The sequence below is a fragment of the Stegodyphus dumicola genome, chromosome 8, assembly GCF_044657685.1.
Source record: "Stegodyphus dumicola isolate Sdum_Otavi_A_Nest chromosome 8, ASM4465768v1".
Taxonomy (NCBI): Eukaryota; Metazoa; Arthropoda; class Arachnida; order Araneae; family Eresidae; genus Stegodyphus; species Stegodyphus dumicola.
The window spans coordinates 69708383-69723024 of NC_140775.1; the positions used below are offsets into that span (position 1 = coordinate 69708383).

General features: G+C 32.4%; 1 protein-coding gene across 2 annotated transcripts in view; it reads right to left on the reverse strand.

Annotated features, from left to right (window-relative positions):
* The window catches only part of Cpsf100 (cleavage and polyadenylation specificity factor subunit 2), a 108390-nt gene that overhangs the window by 35756 nt on the left and 57992 nt on the right, over positions 1-14642 (reverse strand). For both annotated transcript variants that reach the window (XM_085821978.1, XM_085821979.1), the window contains exons 11-12: positions 4169-4265; positions 2536-2642 (exon numbers count right to left, since the gene is read on the reverse strand). In XM_085821978.1, coding sequence (XP_085678104.1) covers positions 2536-2642; positions 4169-4265 — 204 coding nt within the window. The remainder of the gene's footprint in view (positions 1-2535; positions 2643-4168; positions 4266-14642) is intronic.

A 14642-nucleotide genomic window follows, 5' to 3' on the forward strand; every position in this document is an offset into this window, starting at 1 on the left:
GATTTGTCAGGTAATAAATCCTTCAAAGCTGAAGTTCGCAAGCGGTGGGAGTGTTGGATGAGCAAAGGGTTGCATACGTATACCAAAAGCTGCAAAATGCGTAGAGCATCTTATGAAGAAGTTGCAACGGGTAGGAAGTGTGTGGAAATCAGTGAAAACATTGTCAATAGCAGCATTCAAAGAAGCTGATATTACATCCTCAGATAAAGAGGCTGTAAACCAAGAGGATGAATGTGACGATCTAGAAGACTTAGTTCAGGATTTACTCAATCTTTTTAACTCAGATAGTGAAGAATCAGATTTTGATGGCTTCATTTGATGTATAGTCTGCTGCAATTCCTTTGTAAGTAAAATTTAAAATTTTCTTTTGCCATCCAAATTTAATATTTCGTTGTTGCAACAATTTTTATAATATAGTATGAGTATGACAAATATGGACTTCTTTATATGTCTATGCATTAATTGTTTCTTCATAAATTAATAGTTGGTAAGAACATTATTTTTATTTATATTGGTTAAACAGTCTTCTGTGTAATAATTTATTAAAGCAGAAATAATATGTGCCCTTAATACAATTCTTATATTTTGATTTAATGAATTCACAACAAAAATACTCTCTTTTGTAAATTTATAAACTATTAAACACACATGTTAAATATCTATTTTCTTCCTTTTAAAGAAATTTTCTCTTATTATGACATATTTCAGATTTATTTTGCACTGCAGAAGTCCACTTGACATTTAAGGTCTAATTTCTAATACCGGTGATAAATATATGGTTATTTAATATTAATAGTAATATTAATAAATATATGGTTATTGAATATTTAAGTGAATGAAACTAATTAAAATAAGCACCATATATACTTAGTAATTTTTACTTCAATTACTATTTCGTTACCTTAAAAATAATTAAATACATTCATTTACGTTGATTATTTTTACATCTTGCTTTTTAAATTTTAGAAAAGCAATAAATATTAAAAAACAATTAATAATGCATTTTTTCATTCCTTTAATGAGAAGTATGAAGTTCTGAATCAAAAAATTATGCATCTGCATAAAATCAGATTTCAACTTCATAAAAAAATGTTTTTTTTAAATCACCTCAAATAATTTTTTTTTTTTTTTTAAAACCTTAGAAAACATTTTTTTACTGACACAGATAAATCAAAATAAAGTTAGCATGATTAATTTTATTTCTAGGATAAGACCAGCTAACAACGAATTATAATTACTAATTGCAAATTTTAATTCACAAGAAGAAAACTAATTTTTCTTCAGCAATTACCAAAGCTTAACACAGTTCATTATCAATAACAAGCAAAGTTACACACTACAGAGTGTTCTAGCTAAAAATAAGACAAATCTGATTTTTTTTAAAGTTATTGTTATAATTCATATAAAATTAAAACTTAATAGAATATTATTCAATTCATTCCTTTTTAGATGTTCACTATCTTACAGAGGTTTGACCTAGCTCTCTTTACATTCTTACATTATCTCCTTACATTCTCCTTCTTTACATAGACTGTCTTTGACTCAGCCAACACATGTGTCGGTATCGGTGCTTAAAATTATTTGTTTAAAAAAAAACCCCCTGGAAAATATGACTACAGGAATCAAGAGATTAGCTATACAATTCAGTATAAACTAGGAGTGTTAAACTACACCAAAGTGCATCGAAACAGAGCAGCAGCAAGGCATTTCGGTCTACCACCTACCGGAAAAATGATACGTACTTGGCGACTGCAGGAAGATTAACTGAAGACAGCTAAAAAACAAAAACATAACCTTCGATGCCCAGCTCCATCTTGGCCTGAACTTGAAAATGCCGTAAAAATGTGGGTGATAGATAAGAGGAAATCTAGGATAAGTGTTTCAACAAAAATGATAATTAATGAGGCCAAAGGATTTGCAGAACAACATGGAAATCAGAACTTTTCAGGGTCTCAGGGCTGGTGCTACAGGTTCATGAAAAGGCAAGGCTTATCAATGTGCACAAAAACAACTATTGCACAGAAAATGCCAGTAGATTATGAAGAAAAAATACAAGTATTTCATAGGTTTGTTATAAAATGCACGCAAGAAAACTTCTTTTGAGCTCGGTCAAATAGGTTAGGTTAGGTTATTTAATTACGGCAAAGCCTCTAGGGCTATCTGCCTAAGGGAAGGGATGCCTTCGTGGAGGACTTTTGAAGGGAAACTGGCTCATATGCACGTTACACATGGGGAAAACCACGAAAACACCCATGCAGCCAGCCCGTTCGCGGGATTTGAACCTCGGACCGAACTACCAGTGTTCAGCGACTTTACCGCTCAGCCGCTGGTGGGCCTCTTGGTCAAATAGGAAATATGGATGAAAGAGAAAGAAACCATATTTTAAGTTATTGTGGTACCGTGCGGACTATTGAAACTTTTTTTCCTTGTGTGGGGCCTTCTAAATAAGGGTGCGTCTTATATGCCGTCAAATACAGTATATGAAATATATTTAAAAGTATACCTTTTAGCAACATACTTTCTGATAGCACTTACTTTATTATCTCACCATAATCATCCCATTTAATTTTCTCTTCCTTAATTGGGAACATTGGGTAAGATTTTTTTGCTTGTTTGAAAAAACCTCCACCTCTTGGCTTTCCCTATTTAAAATAAATAAATAAATTCAATTAATGCGATCTAGTAAAGAACACAAAAAGGTAAATAAAAATTTAGCATTTTAACATTTCCAGAGGATGCAAAAGAGTATATTACGTACATACAAATATACACACATATTGCCTTTATTTCCTCATACACTGACATCTTATATATACTTTTCACCTACCAGTTCTTAAAATAAGAGGGTATAATAAAGTATAATATGATAAGGTCTATAGAGAAAGTTCCATGAAAATTTCAATAAAAAATAGCCATTATAGTTTTTATTGAAATTGTTTATGAGTTAAAAACCAAAGTCGCAAAGGAGAATGCACAATCTTAGACTCACCAATATTGCCTGAATGCCAATAAAAAACAACAGACCTTAAAAACAACATTATGCCTTTTCAGTTACATGTAAATTGGACTTAAAAATTTTTCTGTAACATACATATTAATTCTTTAAAATTTTTCAATAACATACACATTATTAAAATTAATTAAATTTTCAAAGACCCTGATGGTTGAGTGCTTATGTGCAAGAGTAGCTTTGCAGATGAAAGGTCTGAGGTTCTGTTATAGGCATTATGCCTATAACAGATTACACACTTTTATTTTGCTTAAAAATTCAAACTTATTCACATTACTTTTATTTTGCTTAAAAATTTACTCTTAAAAGTAGTTTTAAAGAAAAAATAAAAAAAAACTGAAATTAACTATTTGCATTTTCTCCCTTTCTTTGTACCAGCCCTCATGATACACATTCCTCAACTGATTTCCAGAACAACTTAAATCTTTGAATAAATTGTTGATGGAAAAATCTTTTTTTAAACTTTTGCTTTAGCAGTGTTTTTCCTATTAGAGTAAGACTCAATACTGGAAAATTTTAGCTTTGGGGACATTTTATCCGTATTATTAATGAACAGTAATCTTCCTTGCATTTTGAATTCAGAAATGTTTTACTTTTTATTATTATTATTTTTTTTCTTTGTTAGAATCTGCAATCAAAGATTCAGCAGCTAAAAATGCATTTGATCAAGATTGTGATATAAAAAATTGAGCAATGAGCTTGAAAACAAGCAACAGTTAAATAATAGAACAAAACCAGATTCTCTGGCATGAAAATTTCTGTGAAAAGAATAAAACCTTTAACAAACATGCCTTGGGCTTGTAAGATCAAAGTAACTTTATATACAACACTGATGTTAAAAATCCACCATTGTATACAATCAATTTAAACACAAAAATTTCCCATATTCTTCAGATTTTTTTTAATTTGATAATATTTGCAGGACAGCCTACATTTAGATGATAAAATGAAATGATTCTATTATTATACTGGAATTGCAATAGTAGATAAAAAGAAGTTATTCTAGCAGCTATATGTATTATGTTATGGATATTCAAATTAACAAGAATTTAATGTCATCAGTTTCTGTTCTTGTATGATATATGAGAATTAAATGACTCTATAACATAAGAAAGCACAATAAATAAAATGAAATAACTTTCGTAAAAGCATAATTACCTCTAATTTCATCATTAGGTCATGTCTGGCATTCCCTCCACGATCAATTTCTAATTCATCTTCACTTTCTTCACTTGAATCTGAACCTGCGAGCTCCCTATATAAGGAAACGCAATGAATTATCTAAAAACGTATCATTACTGATAATTAAAAAGGAAAAAAAAAGAATTCTATAATAATTAATACTACGTATAGCAGATACCACAAAAATCAGAATTACCTCCAAAAATGACAGATACATATGCTAATAAGTAATACAGTTGCCATTATCTTAATTACAGGAAACTTTTTTCCATTTAAAGATGTTATAAGAAATATTCATTAAGAACATTCATATCGAACATGTTGTCAAAAGCAAGAACTTATTGCATTTGTATTTGAGATTCATTTCTCAGATTATAAAAGCAAGTAATGTACCTCAACTACACAAAGAAAAGTGCAGGATTGCCTGAGAGAATGGACACTGCTTAGAGACAACAAGGTTGAAAGTATGAGAAGCTGGCCATTAATTATACTTCTTAGAAGTATATGCTTAAATTATTGGTTTTAAGCATATATTTCTAAGAAAATGTAACCTTATAAGTAATCTTATGTATAATTATGTTATGGATATTCACTTTGTGCTTATCTTTTTCAAAGCCAAGCACAAAGTTTCGTAAAAACAATTTAGGCATGGTGGATAAAGAAAATTCTCTTTAAAAAAAAAGAAAATCTATCGATCATCCAGTAGATACTTAATAAAATCTGAGTAATAAACAAATACCTCTGAGTAATAAACAAATACAGTCAAAAGTCGTTAATCTGGACTCATCGGGACTTCGGCGATTCCGGATTATAGATCATCAGTTTAAACGCACACGCATATTCGCAGCCGTAAAGGTCTTCTGCGCATGCATCAACGCGACGCATGCGCAGAAAGTTTGTAGCTTTGAGGTCCGGATTATAGATCATTCCGGATTATGGGTGTCCGAATTAATGACTTTTGACTGTATCCATTATGTTTTAAGTCATTTAAAAAAAATTCCACACTTTGGCATGCAATAATTCACACGGATATTTGGCAGAGTAAAAAATTATTTTTCATGGCTTATATTATCAATAATTTAAAGTCAAGAGTTTTGGAATTAATTTAGGGAGCAGATATGAAATAAAATTCGCTCATTTTGGCAATTTGCATCATTCTGGCTAAAGCAGCATGTCTCACTGAACTCATAGTTGACCACTGTATTTTTTAAGATTATAAATTAGGCATACCTAAAAATTACAGTTTTCTTTTACAGCATAATAAATATTTTATTTATTTGAATTTTAATTCTACAGGGCTCATATACATAATTCAGTGCTTCTTCACATCAATTAAAAATGCCATTTTATTTATCAAGGAAGCTTTTAAATTCAGAATAACTTAGAAATTCAAAATTTTAAGCGTAAATAATTTTTCTAACAAAATATAACAATACATTAAAAAATACTTTTCCCCATAGCATTTTTTATATAGAAGCCTGCAGTAACATTATTTTACATAATCAGAATCTATTAATCCTCTGAGTATTACAGGTTAGGTTCTGAAACCCTAATGTTTCTCAAAATGGGATGAATAAGTGATATTTTCTTGATTACGATTCCAAAATGACCCTTTCACTTTTGTACTTTGACTACTTTTGTTCTAATATACATCCCAACCAAAACTGAATCCATGAGGACTTAGCAGAAATGTTTACGTGCAATGAATTGCAAAGCCATCAATCCTTCAATGTAGAATTTTGCACCTCTAATAATAAACTGAAATAAATTAACAAGTAAAATACACTGAAAACTGTGCTGCGCCTTATTTAAAGTGTCAAACACCAACTTCGAGTTAGGCACTTAAATTTTTAATTCTTAAATTTTAAACCACAATATTTAGACTACTTTTAATGCTATCTTTACTTTTAAGCAGTACAACAGAAATTCCCTGCTAGAGAAAATTATACTCAAAAAAACTGAGCACTGTGGTGCATTTATCTAAAACAATATACAATAATGATTTCCTAGCAGTAATACTTCCAAATACATATTTGCCAACCTATGACACTCAAAAATCAGGAGACTTTATTAAGAAATCAGGAGATTTTTCACAAAGTTAAAAATACTTTTTAAATGATAAAAATATAGTTTTTAATAATGAATTAACTTTAAATAGTTACTAAGTCTTAAATGTAAGCAAAACAAAAATACCTTAGACATAAAAAACATTTTTATTACTTGCATCGTTAAAAAAAAAAGACACTTTAATCAGTTTTCATACAAATGTTATGGACAGTGGCAGATTTTGCTTTCGTTAAGAAAGAAACTTCATAATTTTGTTCATAGCAATTGCCACATAGGCCTGCTTTCGCTAATAAAAATTTTTCTAATGTGTCATCACTAATATTGGATCTAAATTTAGTTCTCGTTTTCGCAACAACACTGAAAATCCTCTCACATTCCGCATTACTATGGGGAACTGTCAAGATGGCCAACATAATTCTAGAGAGTTCACTATATTTTAAAATTCCATCAGCACATTTCAATATTCCAATTAAACTCCACTGGGTGTCAATCCTAGCTGATTTTATAACTTCATCCAAGTTTTCTAATTGTAAACTGTAAAATTGCGACTACAATATATCAGTAGCAACATCAATATCGCCATCTTTCATGACAAAATGAAGTAACACAGGAAATCTGTTCAAAAAGTACCTTATATCAGAAAAAGATGCATTTGCTAGAGCAGAAACATCAGCAACTTTAGCATGCAAAATCAGTCCATCGTTCACTGGAAATTTATGTAGTATGTAACCACATACTCGACAGAAGTAACTTCTAACATGAAGATAAACAGGGGTGTTTGTGGGACCCCAAAAAATCCCCTGAAACTTTTACGGACTTACTACCAACATTTTGGAGTTTCGAGAAGCGGGGGGGAGAGAAATGAAAAATTACAATTATGAAGTATTGAATGACCTAATTATAAAAGTTCAATGAATTACTTTTTTTGCAAAATTAATAACCATAAATTTTCACACACATAATCTACTACATTTTATGTAAATATTTTAAATTACCTGAATTAATTCTTTAAAAAAAAATTATCTAATTTCTGCTGCTTTTTTTTATTTTCTGATGTTTGTGGGCTTGTCTTTCTTTTGTGGTGAACTTCATAATTGCAGGAAGGTTGACTTTTATTTTCCTCATTTACAGTTGAAGAAATTTCCTCGAGAACTGCACATGCAGAAGTAGAAGCAGTTTGCTTTTCTGCTAATGTAGAAGGTTTTTCAGAGACTTTTATAGGTGACTCATCTGAAATAAATGTTTTTAAGTCCTCTTGATATGTTTTCCAACTTCTGTTCATATTCAGTAAGCGATCTTTGTGAATTGGATCAGTCATTGGATTTTTTTAGCCATATTTTTCACATGAGGTTTCTTAAGAAGCTATTAAATCATATTTAATAGTCTGCACTGCATCTAGGGAATCAATCTTAAGAGAGGTTCTATAGCCAGTGACAAGTGTATCCATTAAGTTGAATGCACTTTCCACTAATGGGCATGGAAGCAGCTAAGGCCAGCTTTGACCAATTTAGCCAATGTAGGATACTTATAATCATTTGTGAAATCATCTTTCAAATTAAAAACTTTAGACCAATATTTATCAATTGTACACTTGACTTGATTTGCACTTTCATCAGATGTGTAGAGCATTTCTTTGGTGATATCAATATCACTCTGGTATAACCTTATTTCAGCTTCTACTTTTGACTTTTCATTATCACTAAAAATATGTGACGTAAAAGATGATAATTTTTCAAAAGCTAATATTGTACTGGTTTTACCTCTTAGCTCTGGATCTAATGCTGTAAAACTAATTAGATATGAATTTTTAAGGGGTAATTTCTGTTTAATATGCTGTGCTGTATTAGTATAAACTTTCATCAGAGAAATTTGGAATTCTTTTGCTATTGGATGATTTTTTTGATAATTTCTTCAGGAGACTGGAAGCTTCTGCACCAGTAAATATTACTTTGCTAGGTAGATGGAATTCTGGATTTGTGTCATCAACCTTTAATAAATCATTATAAGATGTGCACTCTATATTTTCTGGCTTCATAAAAAAAGAGAAACATTTTGCCATCAATTTATAAATACTGGAATGTATTAAATGAAGCATTGGTTTTTTTTGTTTCAAATAATTTAATATATGTGTTGAACTCTGGTAATACTGCTGAATATAATGCCATATGCAATAAAGTTTTGTTTTGCATAACAAATAACCCATTTAGTATTCTTTTTTTCCGAGCTAAAGCATCTTTTGTGAGTTGTTGGGAATGCAAGCAAGAATACACCCCTTTAACAATTTTTTTCTGAGCTGCAGAAATATTTCTTTTATTGTATACAGTTTCAACATAAGAAAAATAATCCCCTTTAACAGTTTTATCCAAGTAGTGAAAATAAAATGCAATAAGAGCATCCCACAGATCTTTGATTCTTTCTAAAACACATAAAATGTACACCCACCTATGGTCTGGTTTCTTCAAGGGCTTAAGTTTTTTAATGGCAAGGGATTCACAGATTTTGAAAAAATTTTCTCTTTTACTGCAGCTTTTCATATCAAAATAGATGTCATCAAACAAATCTTCTAAGTATCTATCAAAACATGAAGCAATTTTTTTTTTGCACAGTTATTAGCTGTGTGACATGTGTCACCATCAATATCTAATAAGTGGGGTGCTTTGTTTGATCGTAGTCTAGTTTCAACACCCTTTTTTTTCCACGCATGGTGTTACATGAGTCCATTAATACACTAATTAAGTTTGCCCATGGAATATTATTATCTTTAATAGTATTAACAACTGCTTTAAAAACAGCTTCTGAATTGCAAGATTCCATCTTTAGAGATGCAAAATGATGAACTACAACTTCATTTTGATTGTTGTCATAAAACTGCACCAATATTGCCAGTATACTTTCTTGAGCATTGCTAGTACTTTCATCCAAATTTAGAGAAAATGGAGTCTCCTTTAAAGTTTTAATAATATTTTCCTTAATAGTTTTTGCGAGCCCATATTTCATCTTATAACATGCAGTAGTCCTGGACATTTCCAACGAGTTTAGTGCCGTCTGATCGAGGCTCAACTGTTTGCAGAGTTCAATTAAATTGGGAGCTACATTGAAAGAAAGAGAATTCTCGGCGATAAATGAAGTTATTAATACCTCTTGGCGTGCTTTTCTTGTCACTATACCCAATAGCCGAGCATCAGTCTCCAGTAAGTCATCAGTATTTTTTGAATTAGCAGAATTACTTAAAGCCATTGAACGTCTAATGCACTTTGAATATTTTATGTGCGTCGCAGTTTTAGAATGATTTGTGAAAGCCTTGAATCCTTCCCCACCATACTTCAGCAGTGAGTTACAAAAAACACAATATGCTTGTCCAGCAACATTTATTTTCTTGCTCCATGTGCCGATGGTATCCCCATTACCATCTCCCCGTTCAATCCAATTCCACCTAAATGCATTCCGGACACCTTCTTCTAATTGTATAATATCACTATTTATATCGAGAAATTTCATAGTGAAATTCTCTTGCGTACATAAATAAAAAAATATTTCAATAAACGAAACGAAAAATTTACACGTGCATCAATAAACGAAAAGAAAATTTTACAAAGCGGAGGAAAAAAAGTTGAGAAGTGATCAATGACAAATAGCTAATGCGGCGAAAAATCCCCCTTCTCTACTTATTGGCATCACGCCAGGAGAGATAAGACCTTTGAACCCAGAGTCACGTGATCGCACATCTGGTCGAACGAAGTCTCTCCCTTTTCTTTCTGCTGCGCCTACTTGCCGAAAAGAATCCAGAAGAGAATGTCCAAGAACTGGGGGAATGAGTCATAACTTGCAATAAGGAAAGAACAAAAAAGAAGTTTTCCCCCCTTTTCACGCATTATCACTGCCTTTGGAGAAAGAAAGGAAAAGTTTTCACCACACACACTGACCTTGCGTTTTCTGCTTTCAAAGCAAACAAATTTACCCAGATCAAAATAAATACTAATTCAGAAGTCAAACAACAAAAATCAGCGTTATATTTACAAAATTTTCACAGGACTAGTTTCGATGGTTTTTAATGTGGAATGTTTTTCATTTGCGGTCTTGCAGCTGAAGATGGTGGTTCGGTAAAACCATCGAAAGTAGTCCTGTGAAAACTTTGTAAGTATAACGCTGATTTTTGTGGTTTGACTTCTGAATTAGTATTTATTCGGCGTGTTATTGTGTCTTCAAAATAAATAATTCATTATTATTCCTACTTCCTTTTGAACGACGATTCCCGGAACTTCCGAGTATCGAAGTTCAAAAATTCCGGGGTTTTCCCGGAGCACAAACACCCCTGGATAAAACTTATTTTTGTCTTCTTCTGAAAGTTCTTCCACTACTTTTGTAGTTGCAGCTCCTATTACCAAATCTTCATCTTTCTTCTGATTTTCTGTTTCACCATAAATCACATCATATATAGAATTACAAGACAAAACACAGACTTGTTTTACAAACTTTGATAAAATGTCTTTAAACAGATCATAAATCATTGATTGCAAAACATGAATTAATGGAATTTTGCTTTGTAGAATTGTGTTAAGAACATCAAATGATGGCAAAATGAATTGTAAAAAAAAGCAAAAAGCTTAGTTAAGGTCCGAAGAAAAAAACATAAATATTCGTTCTTCACAAGATAAACTTACAGTAATCGGAAAATGTTTCATGTGTTGAGCAATTTTTTTATTTTGAGAGAAATTTGTATCAGCTTTACGCTTATATTTTGCAGTATTATTTTGAGAACTGCCAGCTGAATTGCTGAATGATGCAGAAATTACTTTATTTTTCTCAAACCTATTTTTAACAATGAAAGCAGTAACTACATCTCCATTTACTTTAGATACTTTATAACTTTCAATAGAGCCTTTTATCTTAACTCTCGAAGCATTTACTTCTTCTTTAAAAAATGCAAGAAGTGGGTTCCATTGATCGAGGATTCTAGATAAGCATTTCTTTAAAGACAGCCAGCGTGTACACACGTTTCAAAATTTTTCTTATTTCAGTATTATGCAGCTGTTGGAACTGTTTCAATTTTTCCTTTCTTTTAGAACTCCTTTCAAGATAATAATAAATATCAACAATGTGTTCATCCACATTTAATGGTAAAGAAGCTGCCCCTTTTTCAACTGCTAAATTTAAGAGGTGACAGGTGCACCTCATAATCTGCAAATCTGAATTTGCCTTTCTTAAGATGCCTGCAACACCAGTCTTCAAGCCTACCATTACTTGTGCATTATTGGCACCAAGTGCTAAGCAATTATCCAGAGGGACTGCATTTTCTTTTAAAGTTTTAAAAATTAGCTGTGCTACATTAAAGCCTGTCGAATGTCCTTCTAAAGTGGGGACAGAAAGTAAACTGCACTCAATTTCTGAAGACTCTGGATTAAAAAAAGAAACAACAATTGGATACAGTTTTGAATTGGTATTATTGCTTCCATCCGTAGAGAGGCAGAACGGAGCTGTTTTAATGCAATCAATAACTGAAGATTTATTTTTCAAACCTATTTCTTTCACAATTGCACCTGTTATGGTCCTTGCACTTGAGTATTTCTTAGCGATTTCACTATCGGGAAACATTTTTCTAAATAAAGCTGCAGTGTGATCCGATGCATTCAGTGGCAGGTTGTGCTCCAGTAAAGAGGCAGAGAACAGAAATTCTGCATTAATCACTTTTTGGTCTTTTGTTTCTGAAGAAAAATTTAATTTTTCGTTTTTTTCAAAACAACTCATGTTGTCCTTGCGTTTTTGTGTATGCACATGTTTGAGAATATCTGCCCTTCTACCATGCGAAATCAAAAAATCGCAACGACAGATGGTACACATCGCAAATTTATTACATTTCCTTGAAGAAATAATGGAAGGAAAGTCAACTGTGTACGATTTTTGAAACGTGCACAAGTATTTCACCTTTCTCTCAGACATAACAAAAGACGATAATTTCTAAAACTATTTCCCAACGGCACGTGTACTCACACAACTCAGGACAAGATGAACGAAATAACGAAAGAACATCCAAATAACGGCCAACGGCCTTGAGCTTGTTTTGTGCTCATTGGCTAATATATGCCAGATGACACGCAGTGGAGCTCGATGCCCATTGGAGAACTGGAGAACGACGTTTCTGGATACGTATGCTGTCACTCACAAAGCAGAAATTCTCATCTGATTCGCAAGGTTTTATTTTAGATATAATCTAGAGAAAATTCAGTTGCTTTCAGACGTCAAAAATCACTTTTTTTTGGGGGGGGAGTTCATCTAACGAAGTATTAAGCCAAGTTCCATAAAAATCGTGAGAAATATTAAGAATAAGAAAAAGTCGGGAGAAATATATTGTAAATCGTGTTGGCGGGAGAGCGTTCGAAAATCGGGAATCTCCCGCCTAAATTGGGAGAGTTGGCAACTCTGCAAACATTGATTTTTGTGGAGTCTTCTGGGAATAACAAAAAGGGGGTATGAATTAATGCAGGAGTTCAACTCAATTTTCAGGAAAATAAGAAAGTTTGTTTTCCTGAAAAATGAGTTGAACTCCTGCATTAATTCATACCCCCTTTTTCTCTATGTGTACTTAATCAGACATCCGTCTTTTTTTTTTTTCTTTTTTAACAATGCAAGCACAAACAAAGAATCAGAGGTATACATAAAAGTGACCTCAAGTCATTGCCTCAAGAGTTCTCTAGCACGTCAGTAACATACAGTTTTAGAGTTGGCAAGAAGTGAATGATCGATGAAGGTAGTTTCTATTAATTGAATCTGCCGAATTACAGAGAGGGCAGCCAAAGTTCAACAAATTCTAATGCAATGGAGGTGCTCTGCCAAGCAGTCATGTTCAGTCAGGAACCAGAACTAAGCAAAAGTTTCACATTGTGGACTGTACGGAACTGCTGAGAGATCTTCTATTCTCCAACACTTTATCTTATTTTGAATTTGCAATTTATAATTTTTTCATTATTTGCTTGACATGTCGAAAATATTGTTTGTTGTAGTCTAAATAGCACTTTTGCGAGGCAGTCGTTTTGCTTGTTTCCAAAAATGCCACGATGACCAGGTATGCACTGAAAGACCTCACATTTCATTTCTAAAGCCATCTTCTGTTAACAGTGCTGACACTGGCAGATTTCCTTTGACGAGGGTAAAATTGAAGAAATGATGGCCTGCACTGCATCCCAGGAATCAGAAAAAATAATTACTCTTAGCAAATGTGTCCTAAAAAACCAACAAATATTTCAGAGGAATTCGTATAGCCTCCACTTCTTCATCAAAAGTTGTTTGAAATTTCTCCGCTAAAGCATAAAGGGAAAATATGCTGATTCCTGAACCTGCAGTAATAAGATCAAATATGAAACTACTCAGATTTTGGATACACCATGTCAATAGTATCTAGACCATAACATTTCAAAACATCTGTAGGTGTATTTAATTATGGCAAAGCACACTAGGGCTATCTGCCTAAGGGAAGGGTTGCCTTCGTGGAGGACTTTCTAAGGGAAACTGGCTTATATACACGTTACACATGGGGAAAACCACGAAGACACCCATGCAACCATCCTGTTCGCGGAATTCGAACCTCGGACTGAACTACCAGTGTTCAGCGACTTTACCGCTCGGCCAGTGGTGGGCTCAAAAACATCTGTAGACTTGTTTCTCTTGAAATATGATTCACAAGATAGGCATAAAATTTATTTCAATCTGTACAATTTCAAATGGGTTTAAAAATTTTGTTGAATATTATCTGGCAACTCAAAATTTCATCTGATATCCTGGGCAAACTGAACAAAACCCTTTTTTTGTTTTAAATTTCTAGTGTTAATTGGATAATTAATCCAGTACTTATTTTCAGAACTAATTAAGTTTTAATAAAAAAATCAGAACCTTTTTCTTCAAAGATAATTTTAATGGGTTTATCGTTTATCAATAAAAGCATAGCATCAAAGAATGTTGATTTGACGGCCCCAGTAATGAGCCTTACAGCCTAATTCTGTAAAAGTTCTGGTTTCTTAAAACTTGATCACCTACCAAAATAGATGGTTCAACAGCAGTAAGTAATTAAAGGCAGGTAAATGTCTTACAAGTAGCGTGTAAAAATCTAGCACATTTAATTGATCTATCACATTCCCAAACGGATCCAGATAGTAGCTTTAAAACAAGTCACTCAGCTCAAGGTTGAATTGAGATCAATTCAATATGAGACTTCTAGTTCAATTTGTAGTCACAACGAAATAATTAAACTTGCTAGTTTGTGCAAGAGCAACATTTCTGCACTTAAAGTCTAGGAGGAATGAATGACAGGCCAGCAAAAAAGACCGGAAGACAGACTTCTTCAAATTCAAAGTCATATTATTTTCAAAGTATCATTATGATAGTGATACCA